The sequence below is a fragment of the Siniperca chuatsi genome, linkage group LG2 (assembly GCF_020085105.1).
Source record: "Siniperca chuatsi isolate FFG_IHB_CAS linkage group LG2, ASM2008510v1, whole genome shotgun sequence".
In the NCBI taxonomy this organism is placed as follows: domain Eukaryota; kingdom Metazoa; phylum Chordata; class Actinopteri; order Centrarchiformes; family Sinipercidae; genus Siniperca; species Siniperca chuatsi.
The window spans coordinates 19,350,803-19,374,866 of record NC_058043.1 but is presented as its reverse complement, the minus strand read 5'-3'; the positions used below and the strand labels follow the sequence as shown (position 1 = coordinate 19,374,866).

Here is a 24,064-nt window from a genome sequence, read left to right as displayed (position 1 = left end):
AACGAAAGAGAGATAGGGAAAACACAGTTATGCTTTCTCGAGAAAAAAAAAAAAAGGGGGTGATGGGTTTTTACCTGGAGTGTGGATGATGAAGGGAGCCAGTAGTTTGGTCCTTTTCTTCTCATAGCCCTTCTGTGTAATGTCACCTGTAAAAGACCAAAAAGAAAACAGTGACTTCACTTATAAGGCCAAGTCAAATCAACTTAGATTTGATAGGGTTAGAATAATCAATTCATTCACATTGTCAACAGTGTTGTCTTTTTACATTCTGCATCACATAACAAATATTTGAATTTCTATATTCTTGATAAAACGTGTCATTTTAAGAGTAAAAAAAGACCCATTCAAAAAAAATGACTGATGATTTGCTAAGGACCAAGTGGCAAGACTCAGTCAAGTACTGATAATAGACTGAACACTTCTGGACTGATCTACGTTCTCTGATGTGTCTGAATGTGGTCTATCACCACCTGTTCAAACACAAGAACGGTGATAGAGCAACAGAGAGGAGAGAGACAGGTAAAAAAAAAACAACAACAAAACTTTGTAAAGGAGAAGATGGAAACACAGATGGAGGCACACAGCGTTTCAGTAATCTCCAGAGATGGCTGAGGGCGTCAAAGATGTGGCTCTGTTCCACCCTCAAATATGACACGATGAAAAAAAGAAAAAAAATAGGGCTAAATTTGGAAACGTACGGAAGCGTGGGCAAGAGATGGAATGATTCAGAGGCACAAAAGCTGAGGATAAGAAAGGTGGGAGACGCACGGAGATAAAATGGGAACGATGAGAGCAAAGAGGAGGAAGAGACCAAAATAAGGAGAGGGAGAGATCAGAGGTGAGTGAAGGTGCACCCTGAGGATAGAAGAGGAGGAATCTCTAGTCACAAGTGGTAGAAGAGCAAAATGTCCCTTCGACACCCCCTCCTATCCCCCCCTGCCGACAGCCCATCTGCATCTTCCTCCACCCCACCAGACACAACACAGGCTGAGTGAGCTCTCCGCTGGCCCTGAAGTGATGCAGCGACTCTGCCAAACTCCTCTATGGGCAAAGCTGTCAGATTTTCAGACACGTACTAAAAATCCATCTGGATAGCCTGCACTCACTTCTCTGGTAACTGTGTTGAGCATTGATGATTCATTCAGTATGTCTGCCAATGGCTCCTCTGGCCACTCTCAAACCTAATCTTCATCATGGAGACTGTCTCACTGTTTTTAATCCTACAGTGATTTACAGTATGTATAAGAATGAGGGAGTCCTGTATATAAAGTCAAAACAGAAAACTAAATAAGCACGCCACTGTCTGTCTGTCTGTGTGTGTAATAACCCTATTGGCCAGTTTGACAGGTGATCCCATTCTGTGAACAGCAGTGACTCTTCTGCAGTTGTATCATCTCCTGGAGCTCTGGGAGTTAATCCCCGATTAGAAATTAGGCTGCTGAGACGCACAGTGATGAAAGGTTGAAGCTGTCTGCCGCCGATGTCGTCTCTTCCCAGTTACACCACAGAGGACAATAGAGATTAGTTGAGGATTTCCTGGCACACTGACACAGGTGAACAACTGCCAAGCACGCAACTACATACAGTACAGACCTGTGGCTGGACGATATCATTGAAGTCAGTCATCTACAGCCTTAACTTTGTAGTTCTGGCCATCATTTCAATCAGTTCTGATAAAATTGTACTCTGTTCTCTTTTTGCTGAGATCTGGGAACACAGGGACACTGCTACGAAGTCTGATGAGGCGAGAAATGCGAGCGGTGAGGTGATCAGACAATTTGTAAACAATCCAACAGTATAGACAAGAATTAACTCCCAATCTCAACTTTTAAATCAAGACAAAACAGGAGAAGTCCTTAAAGTGCTCAATTCCATGACGACCTGGCAAACTCCATCTGCAGAGGAAGATCATGTGATCTGATTGAAAGCTACAGAACAGCTACTAAATGGACCTTGATTGTGTCAACTGCAACTGCTTTTTCCAAGGTCAAGAATGAACTTTCAAACTCAACAGTTTAGCCAGATTATCCACACTACTTTATTTAGAGATAAAACCAAAACTAAACACGTAGAATATGTCTATAATAATATCTCATTGCACAACTACAGCAAGTACAATACATGGCAACAATATATGGATATTTACAACTGACCGTTTGGGTAATAATTTTACTATTATCCTTTTTTTTTACTCCTGTAAAAAACCTGTATTGCTGTCTTTCCTCTTGTGTTTCTTACCCTGTCGTTCCTCTTTCTTTTTTTTTTTTGTGGCAATGTTGTGTTCCCAGAGCTACAAAAATAAGTTGTAATAAACCAGAATTACCCTTTATTATAAACATGGATATTCAGTATAACACCAGATGGCAAATATATACAATCAAAATAATCGAGCTGGTGTCCGATGTAACAAACTAAACTGTGTTACACTATTATTCAATACATCAGACTAAACTCTTCACACAAGTCAAACCACTTAGTTTTTAATACAATTTGCTTGGAATCATTACTTTGGACAACAGAAATTGTAAAATGATATGACATGATATGATCATATCGACTCTGCTAAAGACAATACACAGATCCAACTCTACATTTAAACGCTGACTGATCATCTAAGCTTTAATTATAACGTCTATCTATCACAGCTCTTCAGTACAGCAGACAACCCAGCAATATTTCAGCACATCTACTCATTTAAACCACCACATGCTGACATGCTACACACGAGCTGACAAAAATGAGAGTGCTCATGTTTGGAGGATATTGCCTGAGAGCCCACTCCAACACAATATCTACTCAGGGACTGAGGCTCTTTTTTTTCTAAGGAAAAATGGAAGAAAAGCAAACACTTCCATAAGTAATGCATGAACGGTACAGTTGGCCTCGCTCAGTCACATGATTTATTTTTAGCTCATGTGAACAGGCAGTTTCTCTGCAGAAAGACACACAGGGAGTGACAGAAAGAGAGGGAGGGATGGAGTCGGCGAAGGGGGAGGGGCTGGCGTGGCATTAAATGAATCTCAAAGTAATCACTCTTCCATCTGGATGATTTGAAATTCATCTGTTTTTTTATGGTTGCATCAGGCTCCAGCAGTGGGAGCTGAAGAGTTAAAACTCTTTAAACAGAGCTGCATAATATCAGATCTAATATCTAATGTATGAATAGTGCTTTACAAATCAAACTTGTTCTTTTGCTGTAACTTATTTCAAACCTAAGATGAGAGTCTGTTCCTGTCTGCTCACAATTTACATTCAAATAAACAGTCAAAGAGCTCTGCTTAAGAGGCAAAGCACAGCTCCGCTGAGGTGATGAGGGCCTCACTCGTTAACCCGCTTTCTCACAGTGAACCAGTCATGTCTGTGCTAATGGAGGAGGTCACAATCAAACCATTTCAGCGACGAGGGTAACAGTCAGGCTTTGCATGAAGCTGCCGCAGCTCTCCTCTCCGTCTTGGTTTGACAATTGCATTGGTGAAGAAGATGCATATGTTTTATTTTGCCACAATCTGGAGTGAGAGACATCAAAGCTGTGCCTTCTCCCGGCCCCGTACACTCTCGCGCTCGCTAGCCTCGGATTATTTGAATTGCAGCGAGAGTGCTCTCTCCTTCTACCCCACAGGCACTCTGTCTGAATAGTAATTAGCTGCCGACCTCTATTCTCTCTCCCTGCTTTTTCCTCTCCCTCGTCACATCTCTCTCAGTTGCTTTCTCAGAAAAACTGTTTAAACAAATGTTGAAACCTGCTCACCAAAAATGATCCAAACGCGTAGAAATATTACAGGGACTTCAAGTTGTTATCTCAAAGAAAACAGACGGTTTCAACAAGGTTTGAAGATAAGACGCTGGAATCTAGAGGACTATAACAGGATATTAGACTCCAAGTCAGATCTTCCAAATGTAAAAAAAACAATTCAGTTAAAATCTAGACTTTGGTTATGTGACTCTTGCAACAGGCTAGAGGCTAGGCCAAAACAAAGAATGGCATGCTGTTTGGTACTGTGCCATTTCTGCATTTGTTGATATGAGTTCAAGTGTGTTATTTTCAGGGTGGGGGGGGGGTTATTTGCCAAACCAACCTTCCTGAGGCCTAAAGAGCTGGCAAATTTTTATCTGTAGAACAAACACCCTACTGAAACCTCCCAGCTGCCTCCTCTTACCAGCAGGCCAAGCCACTAACTCAGCCAAAAGATTACCCACTCACTGCATCCACACACACACACACACACACACACACACACACACACACACACACCCATCCTGACCACAGTGACAGGACACACACCATACTCCTGAAAATGTTACTGACAGTTTGACATTATTTATTGTTAAACCTAGACAATATAATGCTGTATAACTTAGGTAGATAGTACGCCTAACATCTGTCTCTTTCACATACATACATGTTTCCTGTTAGGGAGGATGATGTCATGTTCTCCAGTGTTCAATCTTACGTCCTCTGACAGGGTTTTCCTGCAGGTCTGGCAAACTAAATCCAGCTACATTTTTTTAAGAGAATGTCTACGACCATTCAACAAACTGTACTTGCAATAAAGGTCATTGTGTGGCATATAGTTAAAGTGAAAAGTGGTTTGACAACTAAATTTATATCTAATCATTTACATCTGTATGCGGCATGATAAGTGGGTGTCTATGCATGGGTGTGCCTGTGTATACTTGCTGTCTGTTTATGAACGACCAAAAATCTCAGTAGAGGAGCCAACAGAGTGCATGTCGATGCAGGACTGCAAGTGTGACAAGATTATACATATTCGGGATCAGATTTTTCCAGCTCTTCATTCAAGCTGGAATGAGTGAAACATTCAAACCCAAGACTCTATGCATTTTTATGGTTGCATCATAGGATTAAATGGAAATTCTCAATCATATATATTATCACAGTTTTTCTTGTTTAAGCACATTTTCTTAAACACTGCTGCAGTTCGAGTGCTCCACTGCCTCCAAAATGACACGTCCCAATATCACAGCTTTAGTCAAGACAGTTAAATGTCTAAGAAATTGTGTCAGTATGACAAAGGATAAAACTGTGTCTCTTTATCTCATTGAGACTTACATACAGTAACCCAATAATAAAGTCAAATATCCTCCATGGCTGACTAAATAAACTCATGTCATACAATCAGCAGTCTATCACTCGCACTCAGTGTTCACCTTTCTGGTACATTCCCTATTCTCAGTACTATTTATGTAACAGTAATGCAAAACAGAAAATAGAAAAGTGACAAAACAAAAACAACAAATGTCTCAACAAACGCATATAAATAAGGAACTATTTATAAATACACATTATTCTTTCACCGTGCATTATAGTTCATAAGGAGAAGCAATACATATACATATATTAGCTCAGACAATAAAACTGGTATTACAGGCATTGGTGAGTAAGAGAAGTGCTTTAAAAAAGCCTAAAGCCCTAACACACACAAACACACACACACACACACACATTTTCTCTGCAGGTCTCAAGTGATTCTCTCCCTCTGGATTAGCAGGCAGGGTGCGGCCAACTCAGGTAACAGAGTGAATCATATTTCACTCCACATACTCGTTAAACTCAACTCCGACAAAACAACCCCCAAAAAAACTCAACTCCAACAGGGAGTGACAAAACCACACACACACACACACACGCAGGCCCTTGAGGGCCAGTAGAAGTAATAACAGAGGTTACAAAGCAGAAGAGCAAAGAAGTGCAGCGAGTTAACTGAAAAGAAGAAGTGACTCAGCCAGTGGCTCCTTTCAACCTCGTGTTGTCAACTGCTTCTTCTCTCTCTGTGAGGGTGTGGCTGACACACCTGACACACTACACTTCACACACACTGCAACACTTACCACACCAGTAGGTAAAATTCTACACAACACCAACAAGAGCATATCCTTCTGTGGGATTTCTGAAGCCAGATCTAAACCCAGAGGAACATTCTGCGGATATTTTTTGTTGCTTACTATCAAACAATTACACTACCATTACTATCAACAACAACAAAAAATACGTAAAGTTCTATGTATGGGGGAAAACTTGTAAAATGTTGCCTGTTCAAGTTCAAGAGACTTTGATTCTTTGTCACTGTCACTGAAGGTGATCTGGTGAGCAGATGCTGCAAGTCAAGTCATGTCAAGTTTATTTGTACAGCCCACTTCCAGATACAATGTCTCAGTTTGCTTTACAGGCCCACAATAGCAACGGCTCCTGACCCCGCCTAACCACTCTAGGAAGACAAGAAAAAATTCTTTAAAAGCCCCCACAGCACATTAGGAAAAAAATGGAAGAAACATCAAGAGAGGAAATTTAAAGAGGAGATACCCCCTCCTCGAAAAAATGGGGGAACTGACTGCAACAGGAGGTAAAAAGGCATTTACAAAGAATGAATGGAAAGTTTTTATAGTTAGTAGAAAAACAAAATACAAAACCTGGATTATAATCCAACAGGAGGTTTATAATACAGTAGGTCCAATATAATGCAATATTGGAAGTCCAATAAAATAGGTCCAGTAAAATAATTCCAATGAAATAAATCCAATAGAAAAAGTACTTGATATTAATATCAGTTCTTGTTCCAGGTCTGAGATGTCTGGCTGATGAGGTCAGGACGGCAGATCCTTCGAATGTTCGTGCCCCATAAAAGTGGCTTCTACGCAGGACCTGAATGCCCAGCTGAACCTGCACCTCCTCCCCAAATGTGACACAGTCTAACCTCACAGAGACCAAAACTACAGTGGGTCCACCTCATCACGTTTATCACCAGGAGGTTTCCCTCAAACACTGAGAAACCACTGTTCCTTGATACCTGAGTCTGCGGTACAACGTGATGTTTCACCTCACTACATGATGGACAACTGGCAAATATTGGACCACATTTTAGTAAATGTATATATCCACATATCTGACTTCCATTATTTACATCCTTCAGTGGCTTTTATTATGACTAGTTCAAATAATGACTACCTGAGCTGAGATACCCGGAAAATACAACATGGTCACATATTTTCTGACTATGAGTTGATGAAGATCGCATGGATGCTTTGACCTGCATGCTATGGATTATGGAATACTGAGGGCTGGCACCACATGGGCCGTGTCCATAGCAACCAGGCCCATGTGGTGCTGCATGAGGGAACATGAGATGTAAAACAATGGTGATGATACAGGGCACTATGCCTATCACACAAAATGCATTAGGAATATACATTTACAGAAGCAAGCTGTTTGTCATTTACATTCACTGGTTTCAGCTTCTCATGTGAGGATTCACTTCTTTTCTCATTGTTTATTGAATATATTTGGGTTTTGGTCAGATAAAACAAACAATATGATGATGACACCATGTGCTGCAGGCAGTCTGACTGCAGCTACTTCCACTTGGCACTTTTTAATAATTCAGTGAACAGCACAGTGACCTGACCACTACTTACTACTCTCCCTTCGCCTCTGTCATTTCTTTGAGTTGTGTTACTTTTAGTTAAAAGCTGCAGACATAAGAGAACAAATAGATCAGAGGAAGGTTGACTCTAATTACCAGTAGGTTTAATTAAGCACAACTTTAAAGCCAGATGAGGTTGTGAGCCCACCTGCAGTTCACTGTGGACTTGAAAGTGAGATGTTTCAGCTACCCAGCTGACAGTGTGTGTCTGCATGCAGGCGTGCGCTCGAGTCTCATCTAAATTATGCAGCCTTTTTTGTACACAAGGCTTCAATGCATCCTGTGTTTATGTGTGTGTGGATCTGTGTGCATGGCAAAATTAGATACATAGGGTGTTATATAATACATTAAAAAAAAAAATTCCCGTTGTTGTGTTTCTGTGTGACATGGGTGGCAGAAGAGTCCCTCTTTTTGTGGTGTAAAACCAAGTCCGTGGCCCGGAGTGCTGGATGGAGATCAGAGTACAGCTCCTCTGTAACAGTTAATGAGCTTTTAAATAGATAGGCTAAATCAGCTTCCTTCCTGTCCCTGTCAATGCTGTGTGTACACACGCACGAATAACTGGATGCGTAAGCACAGTGCACACACACACACACACACACACACACACACACACACACACACACACACACACACACACACACACACACACAGCTAGTTTTTTCCAGCCCATCAGCCCTGAAGGATATTTGATATTTTTCTTATTGTCAACAAGACCAGCTATGAATTGATTATATTAACAAGTATTGTGTTTGTAGCCAAAGCCTGATATAGCTTATTCCTCTGTGCCATAGAGCTCCATTGTTGTTCAAAAACTATTAAAAACATCAATGAGCCACATCGTTTCACTGGGTGACATGTTCCTTTGTTATGATGGACATAGGCACTGAAGTTCATTTCCCCCTAGGGCTGCAACTAACAATTATTTTCATTATCGATTAATCTGCCGATTATTTTCTCAATTAATCAATAAATAGTTTTTGCCATAAAATGTGTAAAAAGATATTCAGTTTACTATCATATATGACAAGGAATCCTTACATTTGAGAAGCTGAAACCTGCAAATCTTTGGTATTTTTGCTTGGAAAAATTACTGAATCAAGTTATCGAATGAGTTGTCGATTATTTTTCTGTTGATCGACTAATCGTTTCATCTCTACATCCCACATACACCAACCAGCTGCCATAAATACTCACTAGTATACTAACTGTATATTAATCTGCAGCTGAAAATAGTCCCCAACAAAAGCACTATGTACTGTTTGCCAGAAACTACAGTGCCCAGCTGTTTTAGGATATTATTTTTTTTTTAATAAAAAACATTATATTTGGGAACCATTTTTTTTTTAATTAACACTGAAAGATGGACTAATGCATTGTTGGTTTTGGTCTTTTCATGGAATTGTTTTCAATAGGTAAAGCATTTAATAACGCCAGCCTTATCCTTCAGGGATGCATCTTATTTATTTAGATTAGATTGGGAAAACTAAAATAATAAGGCAATCAGGGGAAACAGGAAAACAGACAGATAGAGAGAAAGCAGTGGTGGTGTCAGGGTGGGTGGGGGAGAGAGAGAGAGAGAGAGATCCCCAGCAGCAGTCCTGGCCCAATGTGACTCGCAGGCTAAATGAGCCAGGCGTGTTGCCCCCTGATGCTCTGTGACCTAGAATGAGGCAGGACTGTAATCTCTCATTTCTCTCCCTCTCTCTCAGTATGGAACAGGCTGCCGAGACAAAAACCTGCCTCTCCTCCACAGCATCGCAGACAGGAGGCGGGATGGACGATAGTCACTAGAAAATCCACACATCCATTGATTAACCTGGACAGTTACAGCAGAGAACGAGACAGCAATCACATTATGGAATACAGAAAATCACTGCATCGATTTGTGCAAGTTGTGTGTGGAACTATTTGCTTTACCGGAGATGTGATACACTTACAGTCACACAATGGGACCGTGCAGACAGCATGCATTACAGGTTATTAGTAGGGCTGTGTATCATTTTGAAATGTGTTGATACTAGAGCGGATATGACATCTGAGTTTCAACACCGACACCAAAACCATATGTTTTTAGCCACGCTAGCAACATGGCTCTAGGGATAGCAATGATAGTCTGTTGGCAGGTCTATCTGCGACTACTATTGGATGGATTGCCATGAAATTTTGTAAAGACATTCACATTCTTTGACTTGTTCTCTAGCGCCAAACTTTAAATGTATCCAGTACTTTTCTTTATGACCAAAATATTTAGCAAAATTGATGACATTCCCATCAGCCTCAGCTGTACTTTGTGTTTAGTGCTAATTAGCAAACACTAACACACTAAACTAAGATGATGAACATGGTAAATATTATATCTGCTAAACAGCAGGATGTTAGCATTGTCAGTGTGAGTATGTTAGCATGCTGACTATAGCATTTAGCTCAAAGCACCGCTGTGCTTAAGCACAGCCTCACGTAGTTGCTAGCGTGGCTTTAGTCGCAGGGATTCAGACCGAAAACAGCCCTGCATTAAAACAGCACAGGGGGCTGCGTTGGTGGAGACGTGTTGTGTAGGTACCAGTTAGACAATGAAATCTGATCCAGGAAGTCCAGTTGGAGTAACAGATTATGTGTTTAAAGGCAAATGAGACGCCAAAACACTGCACAATGGATTTTAAAACTCTGGAAAGTTATCACTGGGCAACTATTTCATCTTTCATCTAGTTGTGAGGTAAACAGTAGAAATACAGCGTTCATGTTACATAGTAATCTTCCAAGAATGTGCGCTTGCGTGTATATGTCGTGTTGCAGCAAAAGTTGAGCCTGGCGCAAGTCTTTAACCAGACGACCCTGCGTTGCTTTGCAGGAGTTCCCTGAGTTGCCAACCTGCTGTGCCGGCGGACTGGTTTCATTTTTTTTTTTTTTTTTTTTTTTTTTTTTTTTTTTTTTAAAAGCCTAACTTCTCAAATGTTAGGTGCTGTCCAAACACAGACAGCCATACAATAACTTGGCAGAATAAAATACAGTCTAAAATTGGCAACATATCTGATTAAAGAACAAGTAAACAAGACTATGAATCTGACCAGGCATTTGATGCCAACATTCGGTACTTGACAGTCTGAGATACTCTGTGTGACAGACACATTTCCGAGATCGATGCCACGCACTGTCTGCCCTCTTGTGTGAGCAGCATCTGTGTAAAGCAAATCATCTCTAGTCACTTTCACATACTCACATACACAATATAAATACAGGAGCTGCAGACACTACGATGCCCACACACTCCCAGGCTGAGCAGCTTACACAGTTGTGGTTTAGTGCTCTAAATTCCAGTCCGGCTCAGTCACCAAGTCTTTGATCCCCTCAATGGCTTTCTTTGTGTCTTTACAGTCACAGAGGTTAAAGTAGGTGGAGTTTCTCTCTTTCTCTCTCTCGCACATACACACACTTGCACACACAAATTCACACACACACACACACACACACACACACACACACACACACACACACACACACACACACACAATGCAGCCCACAACTATTGCTGTGAAAAAAAGTGCTGATGCATATTTTCTTCTGTTTGTTGCTAGGGTAGTCCCATGTATTGGGACAACAATGGGGTGATTGTTGCCATGTAAAAGATATCCATGAGAAACTTTAAGACTCATTGGTCGGCCAGCTGCTGCTCGCCTTGTCCCACCAGCATGGAGCAGACGGCGAATGCACTTCATCGCACTAGAAGATGTGGATACAGGAGCGGGGCATCTGGATAGCACTGAGCCTTTTTAGAAGCAAAAGAGTTGTCTCTGATCTAAAGTTACAAATGATAGAGCCATCGAATCCCCAACAGAGGAGCAGTCACTCTGGGGGTGTCACCTTACCACTCACTCACACTTTAGCCTTAAAACACTAAAACCGCCACAGGTGACTCAGACTGTACTCAAAGACTTCTGATTGTTGTCAATAGACCAGCTTCGTTCAGGCCATCTGACCAGAGCAAAGCAGCAAGCTGTTACACAGCAGCAACACTGAAGACATTAAATAGAAGAAGACCCTCAAGTCACATGACTTCAACTCCATCCGGACAACAGCTTTATTACGTTGAGACCTGACTGTGATTTGACAAATTTTACTTTGCAAAAAAAACAAACAAATACAGTAGCGCTGAACAATTGTCAATTGACAGATTTAATAATCGTCATTCATTTTTATAATTGAGTAATCATCTCTGTTTCATCACTGTAAACTGAATAACTTTGTGTTTTGGACTGTGAGGTGGACAAAACAAGCAATTTGAAAACGTAACCTCTGAACTTGTGATGGGACATTTTTCCCTATCTTATTAAGATAAAACTGATATTTTTTTAATCATTGAACATAATATTCAACTGACAAGATGTATCCACTTGTTTTGTCCCAGTTACATAATTGGCACTAGACTGTTTAATCGTTCTGACCTGATTTGTTATTTTCACTGAAGACTTGACTTAAAACTTGCTATGATGTTTGCGGATGACATTGTGATTTGCAGTGTGAGCAGGGAGCAGGTGGAGGAAAATCTAGAGAGATGGAGGTCTGCTCTGGAAAACAGAGGAATGAAGCTTAGCCGCAGTAAGACAGAATACATGTGTGTCAATGAGAGGGACCCAGGTGGAACGGTGAGGTTACAGGGAGCAGAGGTGAAGAAGGTGCAGGACTTTAAGTACTTAGGGTCAAAGGTTCAGAGCAATGGAGACTGTGGAAAAGAGGTGAAGAGGCGAGTGCAAGCAGGTTGGAACGGGTGGAGAAAAGTGTCGGGTGTGTTGTGTGATAAAAGAGTATCAGCAAGAATGAAAGGAAAGGTGTTCAAGACGGTGGTGAGACCAGCGATGTTGTACAGCTTAGAGACAGTGGCACTGAAGAAAAGACAAGAGGCAGAGCTGGAGGTAGCAGAGCTTAAGATGTTGAAGTTCTCTTTGGGAGTGACGAGGACGGACAGGATCAGGAATGAGTACATCAGAGGGACAGCTCATGTTAGACGTTTCGGAGATAAAGTCAGAGAGGCCAGATCGAGGTGGTTTGGACATGTTCAGAGGAGAGACTGTGAATATATTGGTAGAAGGATGCTGAGGTTTGAGCTGCCAGGCAGGAGGTCTAGAGGAAGACCAAAGAGGAGATTTATGGATGTAGTGAGAGAGGACATGAAGCTAACTGGTGTGAGTGAAGAGGATGCAGAGGACAGGGTTAGATGGAGGCACATGATTCGCTGTGGCGACCCCTGAAAGGGAACAGCCGAAAGGAAAAGAAGAAGAAGAAGACTTGACTTAAAACTTGTGTCTCAAGAGTTGAGACATCTGGGACTTGAGTAAAGTTGACTGTAACCATTTCAAAACCAAAAGCTCACTATATGTGCTCTATGGCATGTAAATTAGGCACAGTCAAAGCCTAACAAAACAAGGGCTTTTGCAATCACACCACAGTGTTCAAACAACAATCCACACCTGGTTAATTACTATACCTGCCTTACATCCCTTACAAATAAGTGAGTAAAGTGTTGTAGGATAAATATTGTTGTTATTAATTTACACTTACTGTATTCCAGTACATATTGTACACTTGATTACACAGTAATTTCCCATCATCCACTGCTTCTCACCCATGCGAAGTGAGTTAAACACAGAGGGAACATCCCCTCCTCCATTATAAAGCCTCATTTTCACACAGTTAATTGCTGTCTATTATTAACCAGAACACACACTCAACTCTACAGTATACTGCTCAGGTCAAAGCATTACGCCATTACGACTCTGTTACACTCTGTGAATTTGACTAATAAATGACACAACATGAAAGACAAACTGTCAAGGTAAACTGATACATTCAAACAATAGGCAGGCTATTAAAGAAATGGGTATTGCTTTGTTAAATAACAGACTTTTACATATTGTAGTTTATACATGAAAGGCCTGAGCTTGGTTGTAATTTAAGATATTAAAGCCACCTGGAACAAGTGACAGGGAAAATCATTGAGATCCACAGCCAGCTAGTTTGTCTATTCAAATATTCAAACACATGTCCTGCGTTGCCTTTTCATGAATGAGAGAAACATTCTTGACACTGACTGCGTTACCATTACGAAAATCAGAACAATTCTGAATCTGAACAAGTGCACAGTAATGATGGCAAACAGTTTCCACCTTGGATTTCTCATGTGATGTGAACTTTCACTTGTCCTCTTACGTGGGCAGGACAGTTCCAGGTATCTGAGCGTGTGACTGAGGTGCAAGAGGGACTGAGGCATCATTAGTGGCCCATCCATCCCCCCTGCTTGGCTCTCCATGTGAAACATAACATTACTCATCCACCCCCGGGCACCTGAGAACTGCACAGCACCAATCAAGCTGCTGCACTGTGATTCACAGTGTGAGGAGGAGACTTGCATAACTGTCCACTGATGTCTGAGGCTGCACGCGCACACACACACACACACACACACACACACACACACACACACACACACAGCCCTCGGGATGACAAACTTGACCCATTTTCCTCCACTAGTCTATATGCTTATATAGCTGTGATGATGAGCAATTTAGATATATATGCAGGCAGATAATGTAGATCAAAACAAGAAAATGGAGGGGGGAAAAAGACTAAAACATGCCAGATTAGTAACATAAACAGACATTTGTACATAGCATGTGTCGCAATCTATGTAATAAATAAATGCCTCTGTGTACAATGAACTCAACAAGGATATTTGATGGAGAAATGATAGCATGAAAATTAGGTTAGTGTGTTTTTATCATTTGTTGTAGTCGTGCCCGGATCCACTGCAGCAGCACCGAGTCTCACCCAGCTGACTCAGGACGGCTATTTGTGGGTTGATTTCATATAAACACGCTCAAGATCCACACTTAACTTCCGTTTGCTTTCACTACCGCCGCAGCTCAAACTATTAAACCCGCTGTATGGAAACCTTACCTTCGGATAGCTCCAGATCCAACTCCGCCAGCTGGTCCCTGACCTCTTTAGGGAGAGCAGACAGATCAACGCCGCGGTCGGCCATCGTTGGGCGCACAGCAGCCTGCGGGATGTTTGCGATATCTCGGATGACTGCGGGTACAGTCCAGCATGAAACTACGAAAAAAAAAAAATCAAGGTGTAGTAGTGGTGGTGTTTACTCCATTATCGCGACTCCCCGACTCGGCCATGACTGTGGGAGATGGGAACAACTCGCCAGAGGAGTCTGTCAGTCACATGACCAGGGATGATGGTAATTGCTGTGACAGGATGGTGGGATAAAGCAGACTCTCTGCTCCCTCTGCTGTTGTGTTTTTACAGCTGAGAGGAGAAACAGCATTCCTCCAGAGCCAACTCACCTGCCACCCTCCCCTCAAGTGGAAACTAGCCCGTTTGTGCCTGCCATGTATTACCATAATTACACTCAGTCACAGAGCTAAGCATCCGATTTTCCGAAAAATAAATTACCTGTGATCTTTGGAAAATCCTTAAGGTCGTTTAACAACCTTTACAGCTGTTCTGGGGGTATTTTCAGAATCTTTAAAGACTATTTTAACCATCTGGATGAAAAATATTCTGTCTGCCGCACAATAAAAGATGAAGTAAAAGATTTTTAACCCATTTCTCAAGTTGGCCATCGTTGCCTCACCAAACAAAGATGGCGGCCGGAAATGAAATATGTACAGCCTAAAACTAAATTAAAATGTTTTATGACCTGTTACATGTATTTATATTGATGTTAGGCTATTTTTTATATTTTGATTGAAATAATGTGTTCATATGTTTCTTGTGTCGTACAAAACGAACAGATTTCATTTTGTCACTTAATAGTCAAATGGAAATGGTCAGAAGAGCAACTTTTAAGTTAAATATAGTGCCTGTGAACCTGTTTAGCAAACAGCAGCAGTACAGAGCAACATTAGCATTCATTTGGAGTTGTGTTTCTGGCCATGTATTTTACATGTAATATACAGCAATTCCTGAGGGAAATATCTGTTTTTTTAGTTGCTAAATGCTCCCCTATGTTCACCAGCTATAAACTAACTTGTCTGTCTGCTGTTTGGTGCTGAGCAGGTAGACAGTGGGTTTTTAGGGCTTATAAAAAAAAACTGAAAAGCACTGCCTGCTCAGGCTGAAAACGACGCTATGAGTGTGGTGAGACTGAACCAAAAGTAAAGTTTGTGTGTCGCAAAACAATGAAATGAAAGACGCTACATGTACTGTAAAACACTCTGCAGAGCTGAGGGGAACTGCAGAGTTGGTCATAATTCTCTGTTAGTTCACATACAAGTAGTCACATGATGCATTTTTAATGTAAAATTTATAGCAGCTTTAAGGATTTTGAAAATACATTCAGAACAGCGATAAGTGTTGTTAAACAACCTTCTGGGTTTTTCTTTTTCGGAAAAACATGCTTCGAATGTTACGGTAATACATGAGAGGCACAAATTGGGGGTAGGTGAAAACATGCTGATGAGCTTTTCTTTTTCATTAAGTTATTTTATTATTTGCCAGAGACAACTTATTTATTAGTTGAGACTATACACAAGTAATTTTTCCCACCTTGAGGCCTGAGTATTTGACAAACTCCCTCCATACAGAGATCTTAGAGACATTTTTTTCATGTGGTTCAACCTCTGTTTAACACATAAAAGACATTTACCGTCTATAACAAAATAAAATGGACATACTATCACATGATGGGAAAAAAGCCTAACATGCCGACAGAGAAAATAAACTTAAAAACAATGACATATTATAAAAAACAAAACAAAACAGTGACAGAGTGACAAGAGAAAAACATGATAGTCTTAGAAATACAATGTGGTATAAAATAATTTGCATTTCAAAACTTAAATTTCAAAAGAAGCACCTTGCACAAGTATTAAGTCTGCTTCATGATACAAGACGGCTTTTCAAAATGTTGGAAAGCACCCAGGACTAGTACATCTGTAATTCTCTACAGATGTACACTAATAACCAATCTCATTCATTCATTCATGAATACTCATCTTCACATTTTCCCTCGTCACCTCATAACTTTAGCCTTTAACTGAAATAGACCAAACCCCCCTCTCAGCGGCTGGGCTACACACGTCAGCTAAATGTAAGCTATTATAACATTGATATATAGTAATAAAAAAATATATTGCACTACTCTTTCCTCAACTGAAATGCCAGGGAAAATTATTTAAAATCTATTATGTTTGATTCTCATTTAAAAAGGCCTAAAGCTAACCGTTTCAAGTGTGTTTCATTAGGACTGAGGATGGAATCCTTACATAACAGGAACTATTTTTGCATCGATAATTTGATGTTATCAAACAGAAGAAAAGCAGATCAATAAACAGTGATAGTATGATGAAGCACAAAGAAACAGTGGTATTCTTCAGCCTTGAGTAATCCATGCAGTCAATAGGGTTTGATACATACACAACTAATGTAACGACATCCATTCCAAATGGCTTAAAAAGGGTGGTAAAAAAGTCAGGCACACACTCACAGGGCAAACTGTGTACACGTCTACAATTTGGTTTGTTATTCACTCGGCTGACTAAACCGTCATGTGTACTTAAGGAGAATTAACTCAAAAGGGAGACACACAGAAAACTTAAGGACAGGTTGAAAAGTAAACAAAAAAAAGGAGCATTAGAAACACTTTCCAGGTTGCCTTTTACTGCAATCAGCCGGCCAATCTCTCACCGTACTTTCACTGCGTCAGCAAAACATTATTACGACGACGACTAGTATCGGGCATAAAATATTTTCTTACAATTACATTAAAAATACTAGTAAAATTGTCAGCCTGGAAAGCAACCAACCTCATCACAGCCAGTGTGCTGGACAAAGTAGGACCGAAGCTGCATTTTTAAGTGAAATGAAAACAAACTGATGTTTTTGACATAAAAGAGGTTCAGTCATACTCTTCATCTCAATCTAAAACCTTTTCCAACTGTCATACCTGAACAAGAAATGACCCCAAACCCTGCAGAGTGAGTGTTCGACGTGTTATTCATATTTACATACAGAGAGTGATGAAGCTTTCTGAACAGGGAGCCTGTTGGGACTGGAGGGTTGACGGAGGCACTGTGCCGTGTCTTTGTGTGATTATCATTGGCTGTGAGGGGAGGAGAGTGTCTTAGTCTGGGATGGGGGTTGAGGGCGGGGCCCATCTTTACAAACACCTTGCACCAGTCCGGCCTCCAAATGCCACTCGAGTTCTGGTACTGGCTACCTGCGTCAGCATATCATCTTGGGGCTGACTGTGACTGCGTCGCCATGACGATCCCTCCCGGCTGGCCTGATCCCATGCCGGCCAAGACCGACATAGCCACCGCCTCTGCAGCGCGGACGCTCAGCCCGTTGATGGTGGCCCCTGGACTGGAGGCCGAGGCGGGGGGTGATGGCCCGTGCTGGATAACTGCCGCCGGGGAGCCGATGGGTTCAGTGGAAGTATCCCTGGAGGTTTCCTCTCCTCCTGCAGCTAGAGACAGAGACAGAAACATTCACCCTTAGAGAGGTGAGCGAGTAAAAAGAATACATTAGATGGATGAGATGATAGATGGATCATGACAAAAGAAGTGATACAGTGCAGGAAGCTCGTTGGTCAGTTTATGACCAAAATGGTTACCTAAGAAAGCTGCCTTCTTCTGCATAACAGTGACCGGGCAGTCTCTGTGGGCCAGGAGGAGTTGCTTCAGCTGTGCCACCTCATTCCTCAGTAGAGTTACTTCATTCTGATGGCAACACAAAACATACAGCACACAAGTCATATTATCAAGGAGGCCAATCTGTGAGCATGTTTAAGTTACTGATATAACCCTGGAGTGACAGGGAAATGGAAGAAGACTCACCGTCAGAGAGACATTCATGTTGGCGAGATCATCTGCCTTCTTCTCCAAAGAGTTAACCCACAGCTTTCGTTTTTGCCTGCAGCGGGAGGCAGCTGCCCTGTTTCTCTCCAGAAAACGCTGCCTCCTCTCGTCAGGGTCCATCTCTGTAGCTCGCCGCCGCCGGCCTCCTGTTGGCTGAGCAGGGGACACCTGGGGAATGAGGAGGGGGGAGGCAGTGAATACTTTTAGGTAGGGCTGAAACGATTCCTCGTGTAACTCGATTACTAAAAATCATCGATTCAAATGATTTGCATCCAAGCGCACTGTGTTTCGCACGGATGATTATTACTGTCGCACAAAGCGCTTACGCTGAGTGTGATCAGAGACCGTTCAGAGCGTCTTTGGTGTGATTTGAGTGCGCGGATTACAAAGAGGAGGAAGAGAGAAGAAAAATAACAATGAGCGCAGAGAAGAGACAGGCCAGAGAAAGCGACAGAAAGTGTCCACGAAAACTCTGTATGGTGTGTCTATTGTAAAACTGAACTAGCCCACCAGAATAGTACGACGTCTAGGCTTCAGCGTCTCAGCAGAAATCATAACGTTACAGTCAATGCTTCCAGTCTACAGAGCAGACCAGACACAAGGTATATAAAGGCTAGTAAAGAAAGTACGCTACGTTAATTATGGCTATACGCAATGGCTAGTTAACAACGTAAAATCAATGTGGTGGCTAGTTATGATGTCCCTAAGTTAGCTAGGTTTTTGCTCAAGAAAATAACCACAGAAATTAAAATGCTCTGGTCAATTTGTGAATGCCTGAGCTTCATTCATGTTAGTTATTATTATGATAGTCACAGTTCCTGTCCACTCGTTTTTGCCTCCTACAAATGCCACAAAGAAGACAGTAAAGGGTTACGGTATGCCTGATCTGTAGTTAGGTTGAAACTTGTAGTTCTGAAACTTCAGTATATATACCTTTTTTAAAGCAAAAGGTTAAAGCAAAACCCAGAATGTAATATGGCACTTAAATGCACTAAATGGGTTTAGTTTTGACAGATAATATCATTGTACCTGTCTTATTTTCTATTTTGCATATTTAGTATTGCTCTTTAATAAAGCAAAAGTATTTCTTATCCAATTACTCGATGGAAAAATCGGTAGAATACTCGATTACTAAAATAATCGATAGCTGCAGCCCTACTTTTAGATTACATGCATGTCCTGACTTTCGCATATGTTGAATTCAGAAGAGCTTGTCACAGCGAGGAAGATTTGAACTTTGCTTTTACTCAAAAGTCAAAAACATTACAGAATGTGGCATAGAAAGATTTAAATGAGTGCATTAGTGCTGTATGTACTTTTAAGAATAAAATGAGTGCTAATAGCAGACAGTGACAAATGTGATCCTTATGTAGGGGCTGAAAGGTGAGCTTTCACTCACTCATCTTTGATGGATTGGTGGGGTATTACTTTAGGGACACATGTCATCATATACATTCATGTCAATCAGAAGGTGTCCCTGTACACTGTAGGCATTTATGTGTCTGATGCTAGTTAGGATCTGTATGTAAGCTTATACGGCATGTGTTTTACCTGGGGTTGGGCAGGTGATGGGGCATCAGAGTTTTGAGTGGGTTGCTGGCTCTGTTCCTGCCGCTGAGGGACAGCAGGGATGGATCCTGCCCCCCCACCAGCCCCATCTTGTGCTCCTGGGCCCTGATGAGTTAGAACTGCCTTCAGTCGCTACAAAGACATACAGACAACCTCCATGTAGGTCACTTAATGTTAAGCTCACAGAGAGAGCTTTTAATTCACGTGTAATGCAACACATAGAAAGTGTAAAAGCTACACATTGTTTTTCAGAGCCTGCAGCCTACATAATGATGCCAATATGACTGATCATCTCACCATCTTGGTCTCAGAGTGCAGGCTATACCCAGATGGGGAGGATGACCCACTGCTGGCCCCGCCAACTGGAGGTCCTGGAATCCCAGGGATGTTAGGTACCGAGTTCACTGGCCGTGCGAGCTCCACATTACAACAGATAGCCAGACAGACAGACAGACAGAGACAGAGAGAGAGAAGCAGAGGGGATATGGTAAATAAAATAAAAAAAATAATAATTTACAAAGTATTATTTTTTTTATTTCTTTTCCAAGTTTTGAAAATGACTTACAGATATAACTGAGGTCATCTGCACAGGACTGGGCAGGAGAGGGACTGTCTGCCCATTGGGGAGGTGCCTCACCAGTGGATAAGAGCCTGTTGGGGAACTGTTGACAAAATCAGATACTTGTAAATGGCTGGTCCATTCTGTGCCCATTGACAAGATATAGATTGAGAGCCAGGTTGATTAAGTATTTTATTTTGCCAATGGACACTCTCTCTCTAAGTCCCAATGAAACGGGGGTCTAGAAGAGCATGTATGGTTTCACATAAATAAGCTAGCCAGTAATTCTACCTACAGAAGACTGAGATCATTCCACTTAATCAGAGTTTTATTTTCCTGCCAAGCTAATATCGAACAACTGCTCCAACCTTGATCGCTGGTGTTATGGAGTTACTTGCTTGTTAGTTGGTAAGGTGAATTGATCCCCAAGACTGACAATATTTTTTGTATATTTTCCCAGGCACTAATTCAGTTTTAAGATGTTTTGCAAAGGCTAGGCCAACAAACATCAAGAAATGCAAACGACAGGAACACATTGTAGCTTACCTAAGCTGTCTGTTGGAGGGTGGAGCTTGCGTGATGACAGATGTTGGAGATGGCAGAGTTGGGTGTAGTGGGTCATTACTCAGGTGAAGGGGAAGAGAACCTGGACGCACAATGGTCGGAGTGGGGGCAGAGCTTGCCACAGGCTTTGTGAGAATCTCCTGTTGACAAATCAAACACTGCTATTTATTTTCCATTCATAAATGTATATTTTGTCTGGATGAATAGGGAGCCACGTTGACGTTCAAGAGGCCTAAATCTTCCGTAAATCTGTAAACCAGCCTGCTGACCACACAAAAGCACAGTTTGTGGCAATGTGTTGTACCTTGCCTCTCAGCCTTGAGTCTCTGCTGTCATCTGACATGCTGGATGAGGAATCTGGACTTCCGGGAGAGGAAGAATCAACTTGTAAAGGACCCTCATCCTCATCTTTTGCTTCAGATGGCGTTTGTAAAGGTGCAGCCTTAGAGCAGAGAGGAAAAGAAGAATACAGTCTTGCAGATCATCTAAAATAATAACACGGTCATATAATTTTTATCTGATGACCCCAGGAAACCAACAATGCGCCATTCATTCAATATATACATTCATCATTTTTCTTACCGGGTGTTTTGTCCTCTGCTCGTCTTCGTGTGCTTTGCAAAATTCCTGTTCAAAGGAGCTGGCTAGTTCATTGAATAACCCAACCTCCTCACAGTTCTTCAGGAAACGTGTGGGTGTGGGGGTCTGGTCTGTAAAAACATTTTATATGACATAGTCGAGAGGCTTACGGGACAGAAATATCTCCTTCCCAGCATTTATTACTTTAGTATATAAATACAGGTCTTCAGAGCATTGACAACTTTATTACTCCTCAATTCAGCTTCATTTAACAAATACTAATGTAAATGGTAATGTCATTACCTGCAATGATAACACTGTCTGTTCTGGCAGGACCAAATTTTAATGTCATTTCATGCTTGTGTTTGTGGACTGACAGGTGATCTTCATTTGTGAATCTCTGCAAAAAACACAGCAGATAAGAAACATATTGTAGTTTAGTAGTGATGAAAAGAATATAAAGTGTAGCATCAGTGTGTCTACTGTGCTGCTGACAAATGACAAAGAATTAATCTAAAGCACTTAATTATGGATGATGTGAGATGAATAATAACACCTACTTCCGGTGCAGATGGTCCACAGTGTGGTAAAGCACATAAAAGCACATTTGTGCTTTTTCTTTTTCTACTATTTTGGCATGTGTACAGTACATTCACTGTAAAGTTAGATGTAAGCTAAACTGCAGTGAGTCCATGTAATAATAAGAAAAAGGCAAGGATTTGTTTCAGATTTCTGGAATGGATGATCATAGGTGTCAAATGAAAACAGAGTGAAGGAGAGTGTTATACAAATATGCATAACACATGAATTGATGCATTGAGAAATCATACCTGCCCACATCCAGGGGCAGTGCATACAAAAGGTCGATCATCCCCCATCTCAGACAAATGTTCTGCAAAAGAGAGCAATAAACAGAGCAACTCCTTAGCGGTTTTATTCATTTATGCATATGGAGGTAATCAAACAACTGAGGCTTAAGTTACTACTAAGACACAATATTTTTCTGGTAATGGTTAAATGCTACTGAATGTTTCAATAGTGCACCTTTTTATTGATCTATACTGGCTGCAGACCATTGACAAATTGAGGTATGCTAGCTTGTGTTTTAACTTGCTAATCTATCAACCTACAGCATCAGTCTACTTGACATGAATGTCATGCACCTGTTGAGAACTACAATCTGTTTAGCGCCAGTAATTGCATGTGCTCGCCTGTCACCAAGAATGTAGAAAAACATGGTAACACAAATCCTAGTGACAACTGGTTAGGAGGAAAACAGGTCGAAGACTGGGTTTGCTTCGGACTCGGACTCGGATAATCGGGGACCAGCGTTAGACGGGAGCGATGAGGCAGCAGAGCCAAAACAAGCTAACGTTACCATGCAACCTAACGTTAACGTTATCCTGCAGTGTCATCAAGTCAGTGGCGTGAGCTGGCTATCACTGTCGAGGTCGTCCGGCGATGTAGTATAGCTAGCTAGGTGACTTAGATTAACCTAAAGTACCATTTATTTGGCTAGCTCAGACTTTATGAGAAGTGGGCCTTAAGCTAGCATAACCTTATCGCTAACCACACCAAAACACTTTGTTTCCGAAACCTGACAGCCGTGTCATTATAACGAACGTGGAAGCTAACATCGTGGAAACTAATTACAGATAACTGACGGCCGGATACGCCTCGCAGAGCGAAAATTTGTAATGTAGCTACCAGTCACAACACAGCTAGCTAAGCTAATGCTAATCGAAGCTTCGTGTAGCTTACCTTGTGAGTTCACACTAACAGGTCCGCCAAGTTAGTAGCTAAACGTTAGCACGCTAGTGCTAAAGAAAGCTGTACTCATAAACTAACCTACGATCGCGTGAAAAAATCGCATGCTTTATGAACACTGACTGAATATATTTCGCTACAAATCACGTTTTACGTTAGATGATTTGAAATGTGAGTAAACTCACCCGACATTGAACAGCCTCTTTATTCCCCCCTCCCTGCTCCGGACAGTGGTGCTGTGCTGCTGCCTGGCTGTTGTTGACACTCTTGACACTACCATTAACAAAACACCGCGAGAGCTGTAACTCGGGAGAGTATTGCGTAACAGCATTAATGTCGGGGAAAACGTAGACGTGATGTCGAATCCACTAATATTTAACTGAATCTTTACATTTCATCCGATTTTTTGCGTTAATTTACCACCTGTACTTCATATCGACACAAATGCTATTCCGTTGTGTTAGTGTCACGCATCAATCAAGTCTTCTGAACAAACTCACTAAAGATCTTGAGCCAAATATGCTTATAACGGTTACATAATGTTTAAGGTTATTTCCGGATGGTTACTTGGCAGATGACACGTAAAAATCCGTTAACAAATCCTCTCCAGTGCGATGTGGTGGGAAACTGACACTGCCCATGTCTGTCACTGTCCTGTCAGTTGTGCTGAATAGAACAAATACCAGGTTTAAATAGAAGAAAATCAACGGCTCACACATCTG

At 41.5% G+C, this 24,064-nt stretch overlaps 2 protein-coding genes across 8 annotated transcripts in view; both read right to left on the bottom strand.

The window, feature by feature from the left end:
- dip2bb (disco-interacting protein 2 homolog Bb) overlaps positions 1 to 14,858 on the bottom strand; it is a 43,295-nt gene extending 28,437 nt beyond the window's left edge. The window contains exons 1-2 of one of the 4 annotated variants that reach the window (XM_044177859.1): positions 14,391 to 14,858; positions 75 to 146 (exon numbers count right to left, since the gene is read on the bottom strand). In XM_044177859.1, the coding sequence (XP_044033794.1) occupies positions 75 to 146; positions 14,391 to 14,475 (157 nt within the window). In that variant the 5' untranslated portion in view covers positions 14,476 to 14,858. The remainder of the gene's footprint in view (positions 1 to 74; positions 147 to 14,390) is intronic. The other 3 variants (XM_044177878.1, XM_044177869.1, XM_044177889.1) reach the window with 3 other exon arrangements.
- Positions 14,859 to 15,723: 865 nt separating this feature from the next.
- Positions 15,724 to 23,804, bottom strand: atf7b (activating transcription factor 7b). 4 transcript variants are annotated; one of them, XM_044177835.1, is made up of 12 exons: positions 23,528 to 23,804; positions 22,406 to 22,467; positions 21,879 to 21,975; positions 21,579 to 21,706; positions 21,301 to 21,438; positions 20,979 to 21,136; positions 20,439 to 20,535; positions 20,171 to 20,290; positions 19,856 to 19,978; positions 18,284 to 18,472; positions 18,061 to 18,166; positions 15,724 to 17,913 (listed from the first exon to the last, which is right to left on the bottom strand). In XM_044177835.1, the coding sequence occupies exons 1-12, from the start codon at positions 23,532 to 23,534 to the stop codon at positions 17,678 to 17,680; spliced, it is 1,461 nt and encodes a 486-aa protein (XP_044033770.1). In that variant the 5' UTR covers positions 23,535 to 23,804; the 3' UTR covers positions 15,724 to 17,677. The 4 variants fall into 4 exon arrangements, with proteins under 4 accessions (XP_044033770.1, XP_044033754.1, XP_044033780.1 ...); XM_044177819.1 differs by having other exon boundaries at positions 19,856 to 20,005; positions 23,528 to 23,786; XM_044177845.1 differs by having other exon boundaries at positions 15,724 to 17,940; positions 19,856 to 20,005; positions 23,528 to 23,723.
- Positions 23,805 to 24,064: the final 260 nt, after the last annotated feature.